The following is a 21,526-nucleotide window of genomic DNA, read 5'->3' as shown; positions in this document are numbered from 1 at the left end:
GGAATTTCTTTTATGTGTAGTGAAAGATGGGAGCTAATAGGTAAGGTGAATCAAAAGTGTGGAGAGGGGCTTCCCTGGTGGCGCAGTGGTTAAGAGTCCGCCTGCTGATGCAGGGGACACAGGTTCGTGCCCCGGTCTGGGAGGGTCCCACGTGCTGCAGAGCGGCTGGGCCCGTGAGCCATGGCCTCTGAACCTGTGCATCCGGAGCCTGTGCTCCTCAACAGGAGAGGCCACGACAGTGAGAGGCCCATGTACCGCAAAAAAAAAAAAAAAAAAGTGTGGAGAGCCTTGAGTATCAGGATGAAGAGTTTACATGTGGTGGGAAGGTGTTTAAACAACCGGGGTAACATAATGAAATCAATACCTTAAAATTTTGTTGCAACTATGCTGCAGAAAACAGAATGGAATTCTAATATAAATAGAATTCTAAAGGACTAAAGGCTGGAAGCTAATGCAATAGGCTAGGCAAAGGGTGATGAAAGCTTGGCTTAGCATGGAAGCAGTGAAGGTGGTAAGTGAGGTGAGAATCCAAAAGACATTCCCCAGAACCCCAGAATGAATAGATAAGATATGATGGCTTGATAGGAGATGGAGAGAGAGAGAGAGCAGTCAAGGATATCTCTGATGTTTCAAGTGTGGGGATGGGAAAAGTAGTAGTAGCTTTGACAGACAGAGAGAAATTGCTGGCAGGAGCAATTTAGAGACAGTAATAAAGTTCAGTGTTTAAGGTACTGAATTTAAATGACCACAGGATAAACAGAAGACAGGAGGAGACAAATAGACATCTAGATTTAGAAGTCATCAACATATCCTTTCATAAACATTTATTGCGTACCTGATATCTGCTAGGCGCTGTACATGTACATAATAAAATGATCACTGAAACCATCAGAAGGCATGAATTATCCAGAGGAAAGATAAAAGAAAATAACATAACCGTGATTGGTCTTAAGAATGCTCACGGCAGCAGGAAAAAGAGAAGTCAGATCCTGGAGGAGAACTAGGTTTGCATATTGGAGCCTCAGGAAGTCAAAAAAGAAGTTTGCAGGAGGTTGTGGTTAACAGTATAAAGTCATGATCATCTTAGAGAAATGTTTCAGAAAAGTAGTGGGTGGGGAAATGTGCTGTACATCACATGGGGGAAAAGTAGTAAAAAACCGAAGGATAAAATATGCAGACCTTCATTCAAGAAATACAACAGGCCAAAGAAAGAGAGAACACACTGCATCATTTATTATGTGTACTCCTTAATTTTACTGTCTGGAATTTAAGTTCTGAACATATATTCATTTTCCTGGTTAGAAACTTATCAGCAGAGCTTATATTGAGTAAATCCAATATAAATGAAATCAATAATTCTGTAATACACTAAAATTCAGGCTCATTAAAATTATACCTACAGTCATCATCATTGGGTAACAAAAATCACTTCAAAATCTTAATTGATAGTCTATTTATTTCCAGAAACATTTTTTTTGTATACATCAATTACTTTATTTCCTTAACTTCCAGTATCTTAGAAAAATATGAACACATCTACAATCTTCCTAAATTTATCCATTTAAACATTTAACAGTCTTTACAAATGCAAGTCTGAATCACTTGTATTTTACCTAAGCTTTTACTCTTGATCGAGATTTAAAAAATAATGATCCTTATACATTTTGCAATAATCCTATAAATATTTAAACACTATTACTTTTTTCTATTTACATCATCTCTACTGCATCCTTCTAAAGGTTTTCCTTTAAGGGCTTCCTTTTTTTTTTTTTTCCTCATGGAAAGGCATTTTATTTTATTTATTTATTTTTGCATGTGTGGTATGCGGGTCTCTCACTGTGTGGCCTCTCCCGTTGTGGAGCACAGGCTCTGGATGCGCAGGCTCAGCGGCCATGGCTGACAGGCCCAGCCGCTCCGCGGCAAGTGGGATCTTCCCGGACCAGGGCACGAACCCGTGTCCCCTGCATCAGCAGGCAGACTCTCAACCACTGCGCCACCAGGGAAGCCCTGTTATTTATTTATTTTTACAAATTTATTTATTTTATTTTTGGCTGTGTTGGGTCTTTGTTGCTGCGCGCAGGCTTTCTCTAGTTGTGGCGAGCGGGGGCTACTCTTCCTTGTGTTGTGCGGGCTTCTCATTGCGGTGGCTTCTCTTGTTGCAGAGCACGGGCTCTAGGTGTGCGGGATCAGTAATTGTGGCACACGGGCTCAGTAGTTGTGGCTCGTGGGCTCTACAGCGCAGGCTCAGCAGCTGTGGAGCACGGGCTTAGTTGCTCCGCGGCATGTGGGATCTTCCCGGACCAGGATCGAACCCCTGTCCCCTGCAGTGGCAGGCGGATTCTTAACCACTGCGCCACCAGGGAAGCCCAGGGCTTCCTTTTAAAACATTGAATTTTCTTTGCTGCTCCTTTAAGAGTCTTTCAAAATTTCTCCATAATCAGTTTAAACCTTATTATACCAAAGTTAATTTGATTGAAAATATACGACTTTCATATAATTAACTACCAAGTTTTGACTTGAGAAAGAACATATTCCTTCTTGTCAAATTGTTGTAAAAAACATTGTTTTCTGTGGCTTTCATTTCTAATAGTAGTAGATGTTATTGCTCTTATCCTGATAATGACTTTTTTGAATTGCCTTTTTTTCTAATTTTTTTTATTGTTGCAAAATACACATAACATTTTTCTTCTTAACCGTTTTAAAGTGTATGGTTCGCTAGTATTAAATACATTCATATGTATAACTGATTCAATTTGCTGTACAGCAGAAACTAACACAACATTGTAAATCAACTGTACTCCAATAAAAATTAAAAAAAATACATTCATAATGTTGTGCAACCATCATCATTATCCATCTCCATAATTCTTTTCATCTTGTGAAACTGAAACTCTGTACCCATTAAACAATATCTCCCCATTCCCCCCTCCCACCGTCCTGCACCAGCCCTTGGCAACCAGCAGTCTTTCCGTCTCTCTGATTCTGACTACTAAGTACCTCATGTAAATGGAAACATACAGTATTTGTCTTTCTGTGCCTGGCTTATTTCACGTAGCTTAATGTCCTCAACGTTCATCCATGTTGTTGCATATTCTAGCAACTTTTATATCATAAATTCCATAATAACCACAGAATTTGATCCTAATCTTAATAAGTTAGGGCCTGTATATACTAAAGAACCAAGTTCATAGTGATGAGGTTATTATTTTTATAAATTTCTCAAGGTACACGCTAAAATGATGACAGAGGAAAATATACTCACTTAGACAAGGAAAAGGCATCATCAACCAACTGAAGTCTGTGAATAACAGGAATAGCCTGCAAATGAGATCCAAAAATGTTCAGGAAAAGATGAGAATATTTTTAGTGAAAAAATAATTTTCAAAATAATAACAACATTAAAGATCATTGCTGCTTACAAAGCACTTTCATGTGAATTATGTACAGAGAAATGATCATTTCTAAGGCTAGTTCCCATAATTTATTTATTATACATCTGCTTTTGATAAGTGATCCCTCTGGACATCAATCATAAGGCTTAAATATGGCTGAGAGTTTTGCCAAAATACTCTGTGAAAAACAGCATGTTAAAAAATAAAACAGGAAGCCAAGTTTAAAGGGCCTCTCCAAAACAGAAAGTATACATTAAACTGTATCACAATGTCCAAATTGTTGTCAGGGGACTTTTTGGCATAGGAAGCCTTAGAGAATATTACTTAGCACTATTTTGGCAATAGTGAGGTACTCTTTTCAATGGTATCTTTCTTCTCAAGAGTTTACTAATTTGACACAATACCACCAACAGAGCCCTTTGAATCATGAAAAGGCAGGAGTCAACTGCCAACCTAACTCCTCAGGCTTCGGTTTGAGCTCCCTGGCGTTGTCAGGCCACAGGACTCTGTCTCAGCTTGTGTCCTAAGGGTGCCCAAAGTTTCCTACAGCAGTCCTTCAATACCCCTCCCAGCATGTTCATATATGTGGTCCCAAAAAATTTATCTTCACAACATCCCTTTAAGCATCTGAACAAGCCAAGCTTAATCCTTTCCTTTGTTGTAGCCGCATATCTTTTCTGGCAGTAATAATAACACTTACATTTTCTAGATTAATATTAATAATAGAAATGTTTTATTTGCTCAGCAATTATGTTGTATGAATAATTGACCCCAGTTTTTCAATAAGTGAATCTACAAGGGTTTCAAGAAATCATAGCTATCATGGCATGACCTAGTGCTTCCATGGCTAAGACTGCCCTTAGAAATTAAAAAGAATTTAGCTACTCTGAAAAAGATTTTTAAATAAAGTATTATTATAACTGTTTTTTGTACCTTTATTCAAAAGATCAATGATAATTTTTTTAAATTACTGATCATGTTCTGAATGCCCAAATTGTGTCAGGTCTCTGTTAAACATAATATACACATCACCTTATTTAATCTTCACAACAACCCTTTAAGGTCTATTACACCCATTATTACACTGATAAGGAACCCAAGGCATGACTGAGCAAACAAGAGGCCCAATGTCACACATCTGGTAAATGATGGACAAAAATATGAACAGAAGTCTACCTGACCCAGAACCTGAGCTCTGGACCAGTATGCCGTGCACTGCCTCTTCTGCCAGAGAGGCTGCTATGTGACTCACAGAACTTTTGAAGAGAGAGACACCTAAGATATCTTTTAGTTCAACTCTCTAGTTTTATGAATAGAGACTAAATGAACAGTCCAAGATTTCACAGCAGAGCCAGCTCTATAGACCTCTAAGCCAGCATCCATCTGCACCAATGGAGATTTGGTTTAATTCAACCAATTAAATCCTGACTGATAAGAGCTAGCCAATATTTTAATATTTCTATATTGCATAATAATTTACAGTTGTTTTACAACTTAAAGCAATATTGGATTATTACTGATACCTTGTGAATTAAATTCTCTCCTTTGAGCGGGGGTGAAAATACAGTTTTTAGAAAATTAACATTTTCTAGCATATATGTACAGGCACCTATTATGGGCTTTGAAATTTTAAGTATATGTTTACTTGCATCATCTCTAATCCTCATAAGGAATAAGAAAGATATGGTATTATTCCTATTTTAAAGTGAAGAAATTGAAGCAGAATATTTAACTTGCCTAAGATCACAAAAATAATGGTTAATGGGAAATTTTTCTGATTTTTTACCTAGAAAGGTAAAATTATTGTGGAAAAGTGAGATTAATGTTCAAAAACACAATGCATTCAACCAAAACCTCTCCTTTCTAAGAATAAGAAAAAAAAATCCAGTATGCCTTGGGGTGAGGGGTGGCAACAGGGGTCAGGTTCCCACCAGACAGGTTAATGAAAGCTCAACCTCTAAAGGCTAGAGAGTGTAATATTAATGATATTTAATAAAAGGTGTAAAAAAATAACCTTACCTTAGGATCTTTTTCAAGCTGTTGATTTAATTTCTTCCAACCAAATTTATCATAGTTAACTCTATAATATCCAGTCATATTCAAATTTAAAATCACCCAGTCATGATCAGAATCTGAAACTTGCATTTCAGGGAATACTTCTACAAAGAAACAGGTGGAAAGTTTGAAATGGTACATTTAAAAAATATTTTACTACATGTCTGTACTACACCCTCTTAATTCTAAACAGTAAGTCCAATAAAACAAAAAGTAAAGATATTGTAAAATACGTATTGATCTTACCACATAATGATATTTTTTCACATATAATGGCTTTTGATTAGAAACTTCTCTTTAAAGCTCTATGTTCAACAAGAATGATACAATATTTTAGTTTTAAACAAGATAGCTGGGGCTTCCCTGGTGGCGCAGTGGTTGAGAGTTCGCCTGCCGAGGCAGGGGACACGGGTTCATGCCCCGGTCCAGGAAGATCCCACATGCCGCGGAGCGGCTGGGCCTGTGAGCCATGGCCGCTGAGCCTGAGCGTCCGGAGCCTGTGCTCCGCAACAGGAGAGGCCACAACAGTGAGAATCCCGCGTACCACAAAAGAAAAAAAGAAAAAAACAAGATAGCTTTTCAAAAGATAGACATGTCAACATCTTAGTCTCTGCCTTCATATATATATATATGTTTACACACATATATATATACATACACATATATATTTGCATATATATGTGAAGATATTTTTTAAAATTTGTTACTTACTGCTGTTTTTATCTAGCCAGACTAAAGACTGTGTAGTTCCATTTTTTATCCAAAGAATAGGTACAATCCATGTGTCACTTTTTGGAAAAAAATGAAAAATTCAGTTAATGTTCACACATAAAAATATCAGCTCTGAGCCAATATTAAATAAGATGATAAAATAACAGAACTCAAATTCTTTGGTCATTCCTTGTGGATATGCAGGACTTTGCTCTTAGAATTATTCACTGTTGTTTCACAAGTCAGTTTTGCTTTGGCTATTTGTTTACTCTCTTGTTGTGTCTTAGAGATTTGCTTCTTTTTATAACTTAAGGTAGCTACTAAGACTCTCCTGTATCTGAACTTTTCAAGGCCTGTTTATATTAAATTACAGCCACCTGGCCTTACTCAGGGGTCATTCAAATGCTACAGACAGACCCAAAGCCATCTGTGCCAAGAGAGTTGAATAATCAGTTAAGAAGAAAATGCTTGACAAACATTTCAAAATGCTTCTCCACCTCAAGCTTTCTCCTCATCTGAAAAGTGTTCAACAAAAATCAGCCAGATTACTCATATTAACTGAATGCTGGCATTCTTCCCACATTGGTGGACATGACCTGGATGAAGTCGCTGACCACAGGGAGGACATAAGTCATCTAAAGAGACACACTACTTGGAATTTGGGCAATATTTCCAATCTTGCTCAAACGCTCACAAGTCTGGTTTCTCGGACTTTGAACTGAGGGTCTCTGTTTATGTGATAGCTAAGGCCACCTCTTCTCACAAGTCATGAAATATAGGGAGAAGGGACCTGCAGTTCTCCTGTTCCCGCCCCTGGGGTTTTAAAGGAAGAGTAGGATAACTTGAAAATTTTGGTGGTGATATATGAAAATTAATCACTCATTTGTGTTGATACTTAATATAATGAGATCTGAGGATAAAAACTTTTATCAAAAGCAGTTGGAAGGGCTTCCCTGGTGGTGCAGTGGTTAAGAATCCACCTGCCAATGCAGGGGACACGGGTTTGAGCCCTGGTCTAGGAAGATCCCACATGCCATGGAACAACTAAGCCGTGTGCCACAACTATTGAGTCTACGCTCTAGAGCCTGTGAGCCACAGCTATGGAGCCCACATGCCACAACTACTGAAGCCCATGAGCCTAGAGCCTGTGCTCTGCAACAAGAGAAGCCACCGCAATGAGAAGCCCGTGTACTGCAACAAAGAGTAGCCCCCTCTCACCACAACTAGAGAAAGCCCACACGCAGCAACGAAGACCCAACACAGCCAAAAATAAATAAATAAATTTATTTTTAAAACAACAGTTGAAAATTATCTAACAAGATGGAGAAGGAAAGGGAAGGAGAAAGTGATGAATGCTAAGCCACTTTATACTTATTATTCCATTTCACTTCTACAACAATCCTCTGGTATATATGTTATTACATTTACTTTATAGATAAGTCAACTGAAACTCAGAGATTTTGAATAAGACTTACCTAAGGTTTGAATTTGGGATCTATAATTCTAATATTTTAGGTATGGCTACAAAAGCACAGATAAGTGCATGGGCAGACATGCACAGAATTATTCCTCAAGGATACAGTCACCATTCAGTTCCGTTTCTAGGGAAGGGAAGACAACATTGCAACAGGATCCCCTTTCTTCTTAACTAACAGGAGGCATTTCAGGCTCTATTTTACTGCCTTTCACACAGAATTCCAAGTAATTCATGACCTCTGTCTAAAGGAGAGAAGAGAATGCATAACACCCAAAGCTTTGGTCATGGGTGTGGCCCTAAATCACAGGGGAGGGGCCGTGCTTGAATCCCTAAATGCAGATCTCTGGCCTTGCTCAGCACATGAGGGGCTCGGCCCCATCCCAGCACGCCAGCGACATCCTGCATGGAGCACTCAGTCACCATCCCAGAATCACCCCATGGAAGGGTGTGTATCCAGTAGGGGTTATGCTTCCTCACCCACAGGCTGGTTTCCATTTGATCAGAGCTCAATCCCAAGGAAGGTGAAGTCAGAGGAGTAAATCTACCTACTTGTGAGCTAGAAGGGTCTGATTTTTAACCTTTCCAAGATAAAATGGCTCCTGTTTCATGACGCCAGTAGATACATTTAAGGTGATAACTGGAAAACCACTCTGGTGTGTCCAACTGTCCATGATACTTTTTACTGTTGCTGGCAAAAGAATTTTACTCTGGTCATCTATGGCCTGTTTTAAAAAAATCATCACAAAAGCAGATATTTATCATCAAAATCTTTTGAGGTAGCAATCTCCTAAAAGAAACTACATAGCTATTCTCTTCCTCATTTACATGGTACAATAGTTCCCAGTGGGTGATATTCTGGACCAAATTTAATTCTGTTCAACTCTCTATATATGAATGGTTCCTTAGTGCATTCATTCACTCATTCATTCATTCACTGAACACATTTTTTATGGATCTAACATATGCAGGCTCTCTTCTGGGCATTGGGAATATAGTGGTGAAGACTAAAGAAGCAACTCCTGACTTAAAGGAGTGTCACAAACAAGGAAAGATGGTTTTCCTGTGTCATTACCATACACACATGGCCTCCCGATCTTACAAAACAACTCAACAAAAACATGGCAGGAAGTGAGAGAATTACCATTTGAAAATGCCTCCATAGATCATCTTGCTCAGCATTTGAGTAAGAAAATGTCTCCAAATATGACTGTCAAAATAGAAAAGTTAAGGTTAAGATAAATAACATGCCAAAGCAATTTATGTTTACTGTTTTCCAGGTAACAACAATTTTGTAAACTCACCTTAAGTGCGCTGATAAATATTTTCTCATTCAAGAAACTAGAAAGCATCCGGGCCAGAGACGCTCCCTAAGACATAAGAAGCTGTCCATTATTTAAACAAAATTCGGTATCTAAATATTGATGCATTCCATTCTGATAAGCAAGATTCTGGGCTGTGCTCCTGATTGCATTGTGCACTTTAGTTGAATGTCTGGGTTGTCCCCAAATGTGCTAATAAAATAGGAGACTGTCACTAATTAACAGGTAAAAGATGAGAAAATGTCCTACATATAAAGAGTTCAGGGCACAGAACAGTTTTTAAACTGAGATACTCATACGGCAAGTGTAAAGAAAAAAACGTTGCCTGCCATACCAGTTCTACAAGGATCAGCCATTAGCCACTGCAGATGCCCACTGAAAGTGCACCCTGGGGGGGAATTCAGGATGGAGAAAAACAGGAAGCATTCTGTGCTTTGAATATACTGGCCCCTAGACAGTTAAGATGTATATGTAAGGAAAAATTTCAATGACCCCAGATTTTTACATTTTTCTGTATACAGAAAAGCACTAAAATTAACTTGAGATGTCTGTTCCTTGTGATTAGCAGTAATCTTTTTATGCTTGACTGCATGTTTTTCCCAGCAAAAAAAGTTCAGATATATCCTGGCCCCTCCCTTACCACTTTGGAGTAGTTTCTCAGAGCACTCTGAGAGGCTGTCTCCTGGGCTATAGTCCTCAGTAAGATTCCTGAATAAAACTTAAGTCACAACTTTTATGTTGTGTGTTCTTCTTGCAGTCGATACAAGAACAAATTTCCACCAAGCAGAAGGGTTCACCTTAAAAGTAGCAAGCTAAGTCTATATTAATAAAGGTAGATGATACTGAGCATGATATTGTAGTTGATTAATATTTACTAGATAAGAACTGATTTAACCACGTTTTCTGAAATCCATCTACTGAATAATATTAAGGTTTTTGTACCAAAGTTGTGTAGTAGCACATTAGTCTAGGATGCTTAGAATCCATTTTATGTAGCTTTCTGCAAGAGTACAGAACAAATGTAGATGTGTAACTGATTTTACCTTGTTGTAAGTAAATAGGTCAAAGAGCTCGTTTATTTCATTGGTTTCTGTGAAATTTTCCAACTTCATGGAGACAGCTCTAGATACCAGGGCGTGATCTTCTCTGAGGACACCATGTAAAATGTTAGAAAAAAAGATCTCATTCTAAAAGGAAAACATTGAGCCACGTTAACTTCTGAGGTGTAACAGAAACACAAAGTTCAATGTTCCTAAAATACTTTCAAAAACTAACACTGAAGAAGGGAAAAATCAATAATTGAGAAGTACCCTTTGGGCTACAATGGGCCAAATAAGTTAGGATTCCTTGAATAACAAAACTCTAAGATACTTTCCTTCCCATTTGGTATGCTTTTTTATTTCAATTTAAAAAAATTAAATTACAAAAGTTAATGTGGTTTCCAAGAGAGACATCTACGTTGCCCTAAGGAGGTTCCTGGCCACCCAGACAGGTCCTCCAGGCAACAGCATCTCTAAGTGGTTTTAATCCTCTAGAATTTTATCGGTAATTTTATTAGCAATCCCTTAAAATTTATCAGTCTCTGTTACATGGACATTTATAAACCAAAAGGATGCCAGATTTACAAATTCACAATGATGCTGATGTAATATTAGTTATTAGAAATAAATCCACAGACTGGATACCCATGCATTAAGAGATGGCAATTATTTATATTTTAATAAGTACAGAACTCTCCAAAAGACTAGATCTCTCAGACTCATGACAAGGGCCATTTCTTTCTGAAGGAAAGCTAGAAGGAAAACCAAAGAATAGTCAAGAGGTACCTGGGAATACAGAGCCAAAGAAAGGGCAGTGGAGAAACTACAGGGACAGCTCACTCATACCCTGGAGAGCCGGGCGAGCACTTGGTAATCTACATGAAGTCTCAGCTCCCTAGTGACTCTTGCCAGGATCCCCAAGTTGACTCTCTAACCCCTCAACAGTGTCAGATAAATTTTCAAACTCTGCCCCGCTTCCATTTGCAAATGTTCCAATCAACCCTCTCCTAAACATTATGTTTAGATTTATTAATACTTTGGTTAAGCGATCATCAAACTCTGCTCTTCCCCAAATGAGAAAGCCTGTCATTTAGAGCAATGCATGTCAAACTTTAATGTCAATAAGGATCCCCTGGGAATTTTGTCAAACTCATATTCTAACAGTTGGTCTGGGCTGGGGACTGTATTTCTAATAAACTACCAGGTGATGCTGATGTTGCTAGTTTGAGAATCACACTTTGAGAAGCAAGGATTTAGAGGAGACATCTGCCTAAGTCTGACCTTATTCATTAAGTATAGATTTTACTAATTTAACACCCAAGAGCTCTTGGGAGTGTGCACTGTTGACCCATAACACAATGAAGAAAATAGCAAAAATAAAAAACACCCATAAGCCCACACCCTACAATAACTCCCATTAGGATGTTGTTAGTCCAGCTCTTTCCAATCTTTTCTCCTATCTATTTATTTATTCTCATATTTGTAAAAACAACCTTTTTTATTTACTTATTATATTATTCATTGAGAAATTTTGCTGTCTTATCTTTGTAACTATTCCTAATAATGGCCACTGCATTGTAAGTGAAATAAATATAACTTGGAAAGAAATAAACCAAACCTTAATCATGGTTATCACAGGGTGGTCAAATCACAGATGATTTTCTTCTTTTCAAAGTACTGCAGATATAACTTTTGCAAAAGCAAAACATTAAAATAAATAAATACACAGCTGTAAAATACCCCATAAGGTCGATGGACCATAGTTGACAACCATTTCCCTATTAGTTAGGCATTTAAGTTGCTTCCAGTTTTGTTTTTTGTTTTTGTATTTTTGCAGTTATAAAAATGTATTAATGAACACTTTTGTACATATAGCGTTTTCCATATTTTGGGGGGGTTTTCTCTCTCAGAATGGATTGTCTGTCTCTCTTCTGCCTGCCTGGTATAAGGTTTTACATAATCTTCTTGGTTTCATCAGAATCACACAAGATAACTGTGACTAATGAGACGAACACCTCTTCCTCAACATCCCTCAGGTTTTTCTACTCTGGGGCTCCCATAAGGTGATGCTCATCCCAGCCTGTTCCACCCCTGAAGGGAAACTCTACATAAAAAGTAATACCAGCTTTTTAAAAAACATTATCTAGCTACTGCATACAGTGATTGGATAAAGCGATTCTAGACACTCACCATTACTTTCTTCCTGCAAGCTGTGAGATCCCAGAGAACAAAACCTGTTTCTATTAAATCTACTATTATCCTAAGAAATATAACAGTATTTATGATAATAAATTTGTATGGAATATCAATGTGGTTAAAAGCACAGGCTTTGGAGTGAGCTGCCTGGGTTTGAATCCTACCGCAGCCTCTTAGGAGTTGTGTGACTCATAAAAGGCAACCAACTTCATCATTCTGAAACTCAGTTTCACCTCTGAAAATGCAGGAAGCAACACTATCCTCACTGGATTATTATCAGGTCTAAATTAATTTACATAAAATTTTTAGCACTGTGACTGGCACAACCACTACTGTGATTATACTATTATTATTTTTTCTTCAGAGTTGTTTGGAGGCTTGAGTTAGATAATGTACGCAATACTCTATAAGCACATAATGAGTGCTTAGTAAAATGGTGGCTGTCACAACAGTGCCTGTTAGATACTCAATAATCTATTGAATGACTGTAAAAAACTTATTTTACAGATGAGGAATGAAAGCTCAGAAATGTTCAGCTACTTGCCTCAGCTTACAATGATCATAAAAGCATAGCAAGATCTGACAGGCTGCAAGGCCCTTGTGTGCCCTTTCCCTCCACCATGACTGCTGCTTCCTTAGACCAGGCAGAAGAGGGGTGGAAAAACGTCAGTGAGTAGCAATGTCAGAGCTGGAGCTTCAGAGATCAAGAAACCAATTGGAATGTTCTGAATCCTTGACCATGACCCATTCATCTCATACTGTAATAATTTTCAGCTGAAATTAGACCAGTTAGAAAAAATGGAAATTTGTTTCTGCATATGGTTCTGTGATGCTCTCTACTCAATTTCAATCTAATGACTAGATTAAAAGGAAGCCAAAGATTTGATCTCTCAAAGATCATTGAAACAGGGCCTTAAGCCTTTGAAAAAACAAAGCTCATGGCAATTTTCTCAAGCTCCAGGATCTGATACTCCTCTGGCAAGGGTTATATTTCACTCATCTCTACATGGGATTGAGAAATGTACACTCAGAAAAGAGTGATTAAGAATCAATGATAAGGGGACATTGGTTCAAGATGGCGGGGTAGAAGGATGTGCTCTCACTCCCTCTTGCAAGAACACCAGAATCACAACTACCTGCTGAACAATCATCAACAGGAAGACACTGGAACTCACCAAAAAAGATATCCCACATCCAAAGACAAAGGAGAAGCCACAATAAGACAGTAGGAGGGGCGCAATCACAATAAAATCAAATCCCATAACTGCTGGGTGGGTGACTCACAAACTGGAGAACACTTATACCACATAAGTCCACCCACTGGAGTGAAGGTTCTGAGCCCCATGTAAGGCTTCCCAACCTGGGGGTCCAGCAACGGGAGGAGGAATTCCTAGAGAATCAGACTTTGAAACCTAGCAGAATTTGATTGCAGGACTTTGACAGGACTAGGGGAAACAGAGACTCCACTCTTGGAAGGCACACACAAAGTAGTGTGCATACCGGGACCCAGGGGAAGAAGCTGTGACCCCATAGGAGACTGAACCAGACCTACCTGCTAGTGTTGGAGGGTCTCCTGCAAAGGCGGGGGGTGGCTGTGTCTCACCATGAGGACAAGGACGCTGGTGACAGAGATTCTGGGAAATACTCCTTGGTGTGAGCCCTCCCAGAGTCCGCCATCAGCCCCACCAAAGAGCCGGGTAGGCCCCAGTATTGGGTTGCCTCAGGCCAAACAACCAACAGGGAGAGAACCCAGCCTGACCCATCAGTAGACAAGTGGATTAAAGTTTTACTGAGCTCTTCCCACCAGAGCAACAGCCAGCTCTACCCACCACCAGTCCCTCCCATCAGGAAACTTGCTCAAGCCTCTTAGATAGCCTCATCCACCAGAGGGCAGACAGCAGAAGCAAGAAGAACTACAATCCTGCAGCCTGTGGAACGAAAACTGCATTCACAGAAAGATAGACAAGATGAAAAGGCAGACAGCTATGTACCAGATGAAGGAACAAGATAAAACCCCAGAAAAACCACTAAATGAAGTGGAGGTAGGCAACCTTCCAGAAAAAGAATTCAGAATAATGAGAGTGAGGATGATCGAGGACCTCAGAAAAAGATTGGAGGCAAGGATCGAGAAGATGCAAGAAATGTTTAACGAAGACCTAGAAGGATTAAAGGACAAGCAAACAGAGACAAACAATACAATAACTGAAATGAAAAATACACTAGAAGGAATCAGTATTCAACAGAATAACTGAGGCAGAAGAACAGATAAGTGACCTGGAAGACAGAATGGTGGAATTCACTGCTGCAGAACAGAACAAAGAAAAAAGAATGCAAAGAAATGAAGACGGCCTAAGAGACCTCTGGGACAACATTAAACATAACAACATTCACATTATAGGGGTCCCAGAAGGAGAAGAGAGACAGAAAGGACCCAAGAAAATATTTGAATAGATTATAGTCCAAAACTTCCCTAACATGGGAAACGAAATAGCCACCCAAGTCCAGGAAGTGCAGAGAGTCCCATATAGGATAAACCCTAGGAGAAACACACCGAGACACATAGTAATCAAATTGGCAAAAACTAAAGACAAAGGAAAACTATTGAAAGCAGCAAGGGAAAAATGACAAATAACATACAAGGGAACTCCCATAAGGTTAACAGCTGATTTCTCAGCAGAAACTCTACAAGCCAGAAGGGAGTGGCATGACACATTTAAAGTGATGAAAGGGAAGAACCTACAACAAAGATTACTCTACCCAGCAAGGATCTCATTCAGATTCGATGGAGAAATCAAGTTTTACAGACAAGCAAAAACTAAGAGAATTAAGCACCACCAAAGCAGCTGTAAAACAAATGCTAAAGGAACTTCTCTAAGTGGGAAACACAAGAGAAGAAAAGGACCTAGAAAAACAAACCCAAAACAATTAAGAAAATGGTAATAGGAACATACATATCAATAATTACCTTAAACGTGAATGGATTAAATGCTCCAACCAAAGGCCACAGGCTCACTGAATGGATACAAAAATAAGACCCATATATATGCTGTCTACAAGAGACCCACTTCAGACCTAGGGACACATACAGACTGAAAGTGAGGGATTAAAAAAAACATATTCCATGCAAATGGAAATCAAACAAAAGCTGGAGTAGCAGTATTCATATCAGATAAAATAGACTTTAAAAGAATGTCACAAGAGACAAGGAAGGACACTACGTAATGACCAAGGGATCAACCCAAGAATAAGATGTAACAATTATAAATATATATGCTCCCAACAAAGGAGCACCTAAATACATAAGGCAACTGCTAACAGCTATAAAAAAGGAAATTGACAGTAACACAATAATAGTGGGGGACTTTAACACCTCACTTACACCAATGGATAGATCATCCAAACAGAAAATTACTAAGGAAACACAACCTTTAAGTGACAATAGCCCAGATAGATTTAATTCATATTTATAGGACACTCCATTCAAAAAGAGCAGATTACACTTTAATGGAACATTCTATAGGATACAACACATCTTGGGTCACAAATCAAGCCTTGGTAAATTTAAGAAATTGAAATTATATCAAGTTTCTTTTCTGACCACAATACTATGAGACTAGATATCAATTACAGGAAAAAATCTGTAAAAAATACAGACACATGGAGGTTAAGAAATACATTACTTAATAACCAAGAGATCACTGAAGAAATCAAAGAGGAAATCAAAAAATACCTAGAAACAAATGACAATGAAAACACAATGACCCAAAACCTATGGGATGCAGCAAAAGCAGTTCTAAGAGGGAAGTTTATAGCAATACAAGCCTACTTCAAGAAACAAGAAAAATCTCAAATAAACAACCTAACCTTACTTCTAAAAGGAACTAGAGAAAGAAGAACAAGCAAAACCCAAAGTTAGTAGAAGGAAAGAAATCATAAATATCAGAACAGAAATAAATGAAATAGAAAAAAAGAAAACAAGAGCAAAGATCAATAAAACTAAAAAGCTGGTTCTTTGAGAAGATAAACAAAATTGATAAGCCATAGCCAGACTCATCAAGAAAAAGGGGGAGAGGACTCAAATCAATAAAGTTAGAAATGAAAAAGGAGAAGTTACAACAGACACCGCAGAAATACAAAGCACCAAAAGAGACTAATACAAGCTACTCTATGCCAATAAAATGGACAACCTGGAAGAAATGGACAAATTCTTAGAAAGGTATAACCTTCCAAGACTGAACCAGGAAGAAATAGAAAATATGAACAGACCAATCACAAGTAATGAAATTGAAACTGTGATTAAAATCTTCCAACAGGGCTTCCCTGGTGGCACAGTGGTTGAGAGTCCGCCTGCCGATGCAGGGGACACGGGTTCGTGCCCCGGTCAGGGAGGATCCCACGTGCCGTGGAGCGGCTGGGCCCATGAGCCATGGCCACTGGGCCTGCGCATCTGGAGCCTGTGCTCTGCAGTGGGAGAGGCCACAACAGTGAGAGGCCCGCGTACCGCAAAAAAAAAAAAAAAAAAAAAAGTATGGAATTAGAACACTCCCTAACACCACACACAAAAATAAACTCAAAATGGATTAGAGACTTAAATATAAGACTGGACACTATAAAACTCTTAGAGGAAAACATAGGAATAACACACTTTGACATAAATTCCAGCAAGATCTTTTTTGACCCACCTCCTAGAGTAATGGAAATAAAAACAAAAATAAACAAATGGGACCTACTGAAACTTAAAAGCTTTTGCACAGCAAAGGAAACTACAAACAAGATGAAAAGACAGCCCTCAGAATGGGAGAAAATATTTGCAAACGAATCAATGGACAAAGGATTAATTTCTAAAATATATAAATAGCTCATGCAGCTCAATATTAAAAAAACAAACAACCCAATCCAAAAATGGGCAGAAGACCTAAATAGACATATCTCCAAAGAAGACATAGCAGATGGCCAAGAAGCACATGAAAAGCTGCTCAACATCACTAATTATTAGAAAAATGCAAATCAAAACTACAATGAGGTATCACCTCACACCAGTTAGAATGGGCATCATCAGAAAATCTACAAACAACAAATGATGGAGAGGGTGTAGAGAAAAGGGAACTCTTTTGCACTGTTGGTGGGAATGTAAATTGATACAGCCACTATGGAGAACAGTACGGACATTCCTTAAAAAACTAAAAATAGAATTTCCATATGACCCAGCAATCCCACTACTGGGTATATACCCAGAGAAAACCACAGTTGAAAAAGACACATGCACCCCAATGTTCATTACAGCACTATTTACAATAGCCAGGTCATGGAAGCAACCTAAATGCCCATCGACAGACGAATGGATAAAGCAGTTGTGGTACATATATACAATGGAATATTACTCAGCCATAAAAAGGAATGAAATTGGGTCATTTGTAGAGACGTGGATGAATCTAGAGACTGTCATACAGAGTAAGTCAGAAAGAGAAAAACAAATATCGTATATTAATGTATATATGTGGAACCTAGAAAAATGGTACAGATGAACTGGTTTGTAGGGCAGGAACTGAGACAGAAATGCAGAGAACAAACGTATGAACACCCAGGGGGGAAAGTGGTGGGGGTGGAGGCGGTGGTGGGATGAATTGGGAGATTGGGATTGACATATATACACTAATATGTATAAAATGGATAACTAATAAGAATGTGCTATATAAAAAAATAATAAAACAAACAAAAATAGAATCAATGACAAAAAGAAATAACTAAATGGTAAAAGAGAGGATAAGCTTACCATCTTAGCTTCAAAGACATAAGTAATATGTTTTCATCACTGTTTCCAGATATGGTAGTATCTTAGCCGTTTTAGTTGCATTAAGAGGTAACTGATTGATGTTGATAGTATAGTCTATTCAATTAAGGACATACAGGGTGAATCTAATTGTTTTATGGGAATGCAATTTCTTTCCATATTGACTCAGCACAGAGTTAATTTGGAATACAACCAAATGCTTTCAAAACCAGTTATAGATGACACTAACCATGTGTAGATGTTACTTTATAAAAGAGAGATATAAACAATTTTGTAGGTATAGAGTATACGGAAAGGACTATTGAAGACAACTGAGATTTACTGTATGTGTATAAAGTTTATGTATATGAAAAGAGTCATATAATGAACATATACACACACACCATGAGCTCCTTGAGAACTAGAACACTCCCAGGTGTTTTCTCCGCAGAGCACAGTGGTTAAAGGCATGGGCTTTGTGGTTAGAGAAACCTGGAACTGACTCTCATCTCTGACCTTTAATAACTTTAATAATCTTGAATAACTTACCTAATGATTCTATGCCTCAGTTTCCTCAATAGAAAATAGAAAAAATAACAACTATACTCATATGATTACTTTGAAGATTGAGTAAGATGATATATGTATGGAACTTACACTACCAGGCAGATAAATCCTAAGTACTCAGTGAATGGTAAATACAGTATTATTGTTATTATCATCATTATCCTCATCTTCAGACTAGACCCAGGTAACTGGAATGTAATCACAGTTCTGCCTCAATCAGGCAAATGACCTTGGGCGAGTCAATTAACTTTTCAATATGTCATTCTGCTGATCTATATAATGATGTCCAATCCAGGGGAGGAAGAGCAGAGGTACTGCAGAATGGCTGGACTATGTGATGGTGGGCATTTTATAGGATGTTTGCAAAGGGCAGAGTGGGTGGTCTGGAACTGGGGCAGTAAGAGGCTGCTACATCAGTGCTTCCCAGAAACTACAATTTCACAAACAGGTAAAAAAGGATTTTTTTTTCAAGTTTCTGTGGTGCCAAGAGAGGTCTGTCAACTTTTTATTCTGCCAATCTTTTAATCAACAAAAACCAAATATCTACCTACCATCTCCCTCCTTTCATAAGAGAGAAAATTTATAACAAATATAATAGAAAGAACACAATCTTAGACTCTCCTTCAAAGTGAATAAATTTAGCCTGTAAAGAAGATCTGGCCAGTGGAGATCAGCATTTCAAATGTCAATATACTCTGAATGAGCGAGGGTAGGGAAGGGAGGAAAGAGGCCAACAATTGAGGCTTGGAAACACTTGGGAGGGGAGATGAGAGAGAGGCCAGCAAAGAGCAGCAGCAACAGCAGCTCTGAGCATCAGAGGGATGGCAGGAGGCAGGAACAGAGGGGGAGAAAGGACCCCTGGCTTGGAGTGAAAAGTGAGGTCTGTGTCAAAAGATGGTATTAAATCTAAACATTTAAACACCTAAATCAAATAAAATCAACATGGCTTTATCATGCCATTCTGAAAGCATTACCTAATTACTCTAAATAAAATATTAGAACCATAACTTACAGTTGAAATAATCAGATTTGCACATCCATAAGTTTATTTTTCCATATTACTATTTACTCAAAACAGCAAAAGAATATCAGCTATAATAGATACAATATCAGCTATTAGCATTATATGTAATATCAGCTATATTATATGTAACATAATATATAATATTTATAGTATATAATATAGCACATTCTTATCATTAAAGCCATAGACTACTGATTACAAGTGCTTTAAAATTTAGTCTAGGTAGAAATAAATGAAAATAACCTAAAATCTAATAGTAGGGAAATATTACATATATACACCTTATAAGGTGATATGATAAAATATTAGGCAACCCTTAAAAATCTTGTTTTCAAAAATGATTTAATGATTTGTGAAAATGCTCTTGATATAGTATGAAGTAGAAAGGGTATTACACATTTCTGTGTAATTCTCTTTTAGGAATATTTATACTAACAAAAGTCTGGAAAAACAAAACATACCAAAAAGATAAAATTGATCATCTCTGGTATTACAGATAATTTAATATTCCTTATATTTTTCTGTATTTTACACACTTTCAACAATAAACATGCATTACTTTTATAATTAAGGGAAAAAAATATAATTAACAAACTACTTACCCTTGGGAGTTTAGGATTGAAGTAGTTAATTACTCCAAACTCAAAATAAGATGCAAAACCTTCATTGAGCCAGATATTGTTCCACCAATTCATGGTAACCAAGTTTCCAAACCACTTTTGGAGTTGAGAAAAAAAAATTCTTAAATTCAACTTAAGTAATATTTATTGTAATTGCATGTGAAATAAATGTAAGGTCAAAGACAAAATTAAATGCATTTTGCTATCAGTGATAAACTTGAAAACAGGACTCCAAAATGACGTTGTTGTTTTAACCTGAAGAGATGTCAGTCATGTATTTCTTCTAAAATAATCATTTCACATCCAATGATTGAAAGCAGTTTTTGTTTTAAAATTGTGATGTTAAAAAATAAGGTAAACTAGAGTAGCAGTTCTTAAATTGTCCACTTTGCCCCAAAGTTAAGTTAAAGCAGAAGTCCTGAAAGTTTACTTAGCACCTACTAATTACAGAATCTTATACCTCTAAACAGACTACATTAGGATCTTGTTGTAAGCAATGATTGTGTTTTCAGGACATGATTTGATCTGCACCATGTAAAAATCACTCAAGTATTCATATGTTCTGCAAAGTGGTACAGCTATAATTATTTTCTATTTGAGCTTAACAGAAAGAAAGTGTCAAACAGATGATAAATAGAATCAGGAAAGAAAAACACAATAATTTCCAAAACCAACAAATCCACATCCTGGTATTTAACCAAATTCTTGTATAACAGCTGTGATGTACTAATAGCAGCCTGTATTCCAAAACAATGTGTCATTTAGGCTATAATAAAAAATGACACTTTGGGTGACTGATCAAAACTTGTGAAAGTATGTGTTGACTGTGTAACAGGGTGTTATTCAATCCCAGTAAATCACTCTTCTCCAAAACTTCTTAGGAGTCCATATAACAAAAAGATAACAATATCATAGTTTAGATGACGTCTTTCTTGACAAACTTGATTTATAAAGGTCAAAATGCAGATATGAGAATCTCCAGCAAATCAAATAACTAAACTTCTAAAATCACAGCATAAAAGCATATAAATCTAATGAAATAAATCCTGTTTACGTCACCTTCAGGGATGCAGCTTGAGGATTAATTACTGCTCACCTCACTGACACTAGTATATTGACTATAATCCTTTAACTTGTAACTTCTCTCAAAAAAAAAAGTTTGTAACAATCTGCTGATGAAATGTGGATATCTTCCAGTGAATTTTTTGAATATCTCTATTTTAAGATGGAATGGAAAGCAAATAATCATAGCTCGGCTTGGCTTACTTTTCCTGAAGAGAACTTTGTGGAACACAGTTACTCTTTGGATATAAATATATGACCTGCGAATGTTCTTTAAGTTCTCATCACTGTGA

General features: G+C 37.5%; 1 protein-coding gene across 1 annotated transcript in view; it reads right to left on the bottom strand.

Annotated features, from left to right (window-relative positions):
* LVRN (laeverin) overlaps positions 1 to 21,526 on the bottom strand; it is a gene marked incomplete at its 5' end in the record, with an annotated part of 77,369 nt that overhangs the window by 16,374 nt on the left and 39,469 nt on the right. Inside the window, 8 exons of the mRNA XM_081232047.1 lie at positions 3,263 to 3,318; positions 5,412 to 5,551; positions 6,159 to 6,235; positions 8,185 to 8,357; positions 8,777 to 8,842; positions 8,937 to 9,002; positions 9,998 to 10,141; positions 20,154 to 20,267. Of these exons, the coding sequence (XP_081088173.1) occupies positions 3,263 to 3,318; positions 5,412 to 5,551; positions 6,159 to 6,235; positions 8,185 to 8,357; positions 8,777 to 8,842; positions 8,937 to 9,002; positions 9,998 to 10,141; positions 20,154 to 20,267 (836 nt within the window). The remainder of the gene's footprint in view (positions 1 to 3,262; positions 3,319 to 5,411; positions 5,552 to 6,158; positions 6,236 to 8,184; positions 8,358 to 8,776; positions 8,843 to 8,936; positions 9,003 to 9,997; positions 10,142 to 20,153; positions 20,268 to 21,526) is intronic.

This window comes from Mesoplodon bidens, assembly GCF_964165515.1.
Source record: "Mesoplodon bidens genome assembly, chromosome: 4".
In the NCBI taxonomy this organism is placed as follows: Eukaryota; Metazoa; Chordata; class Mammalia; order Artiodactyla; family Ziphiidae; genus Mesoplodon; species Mesoplodon bidens.
This window is presented reverse-complemented; position numbering and strand designations above follow the sequence as displayed.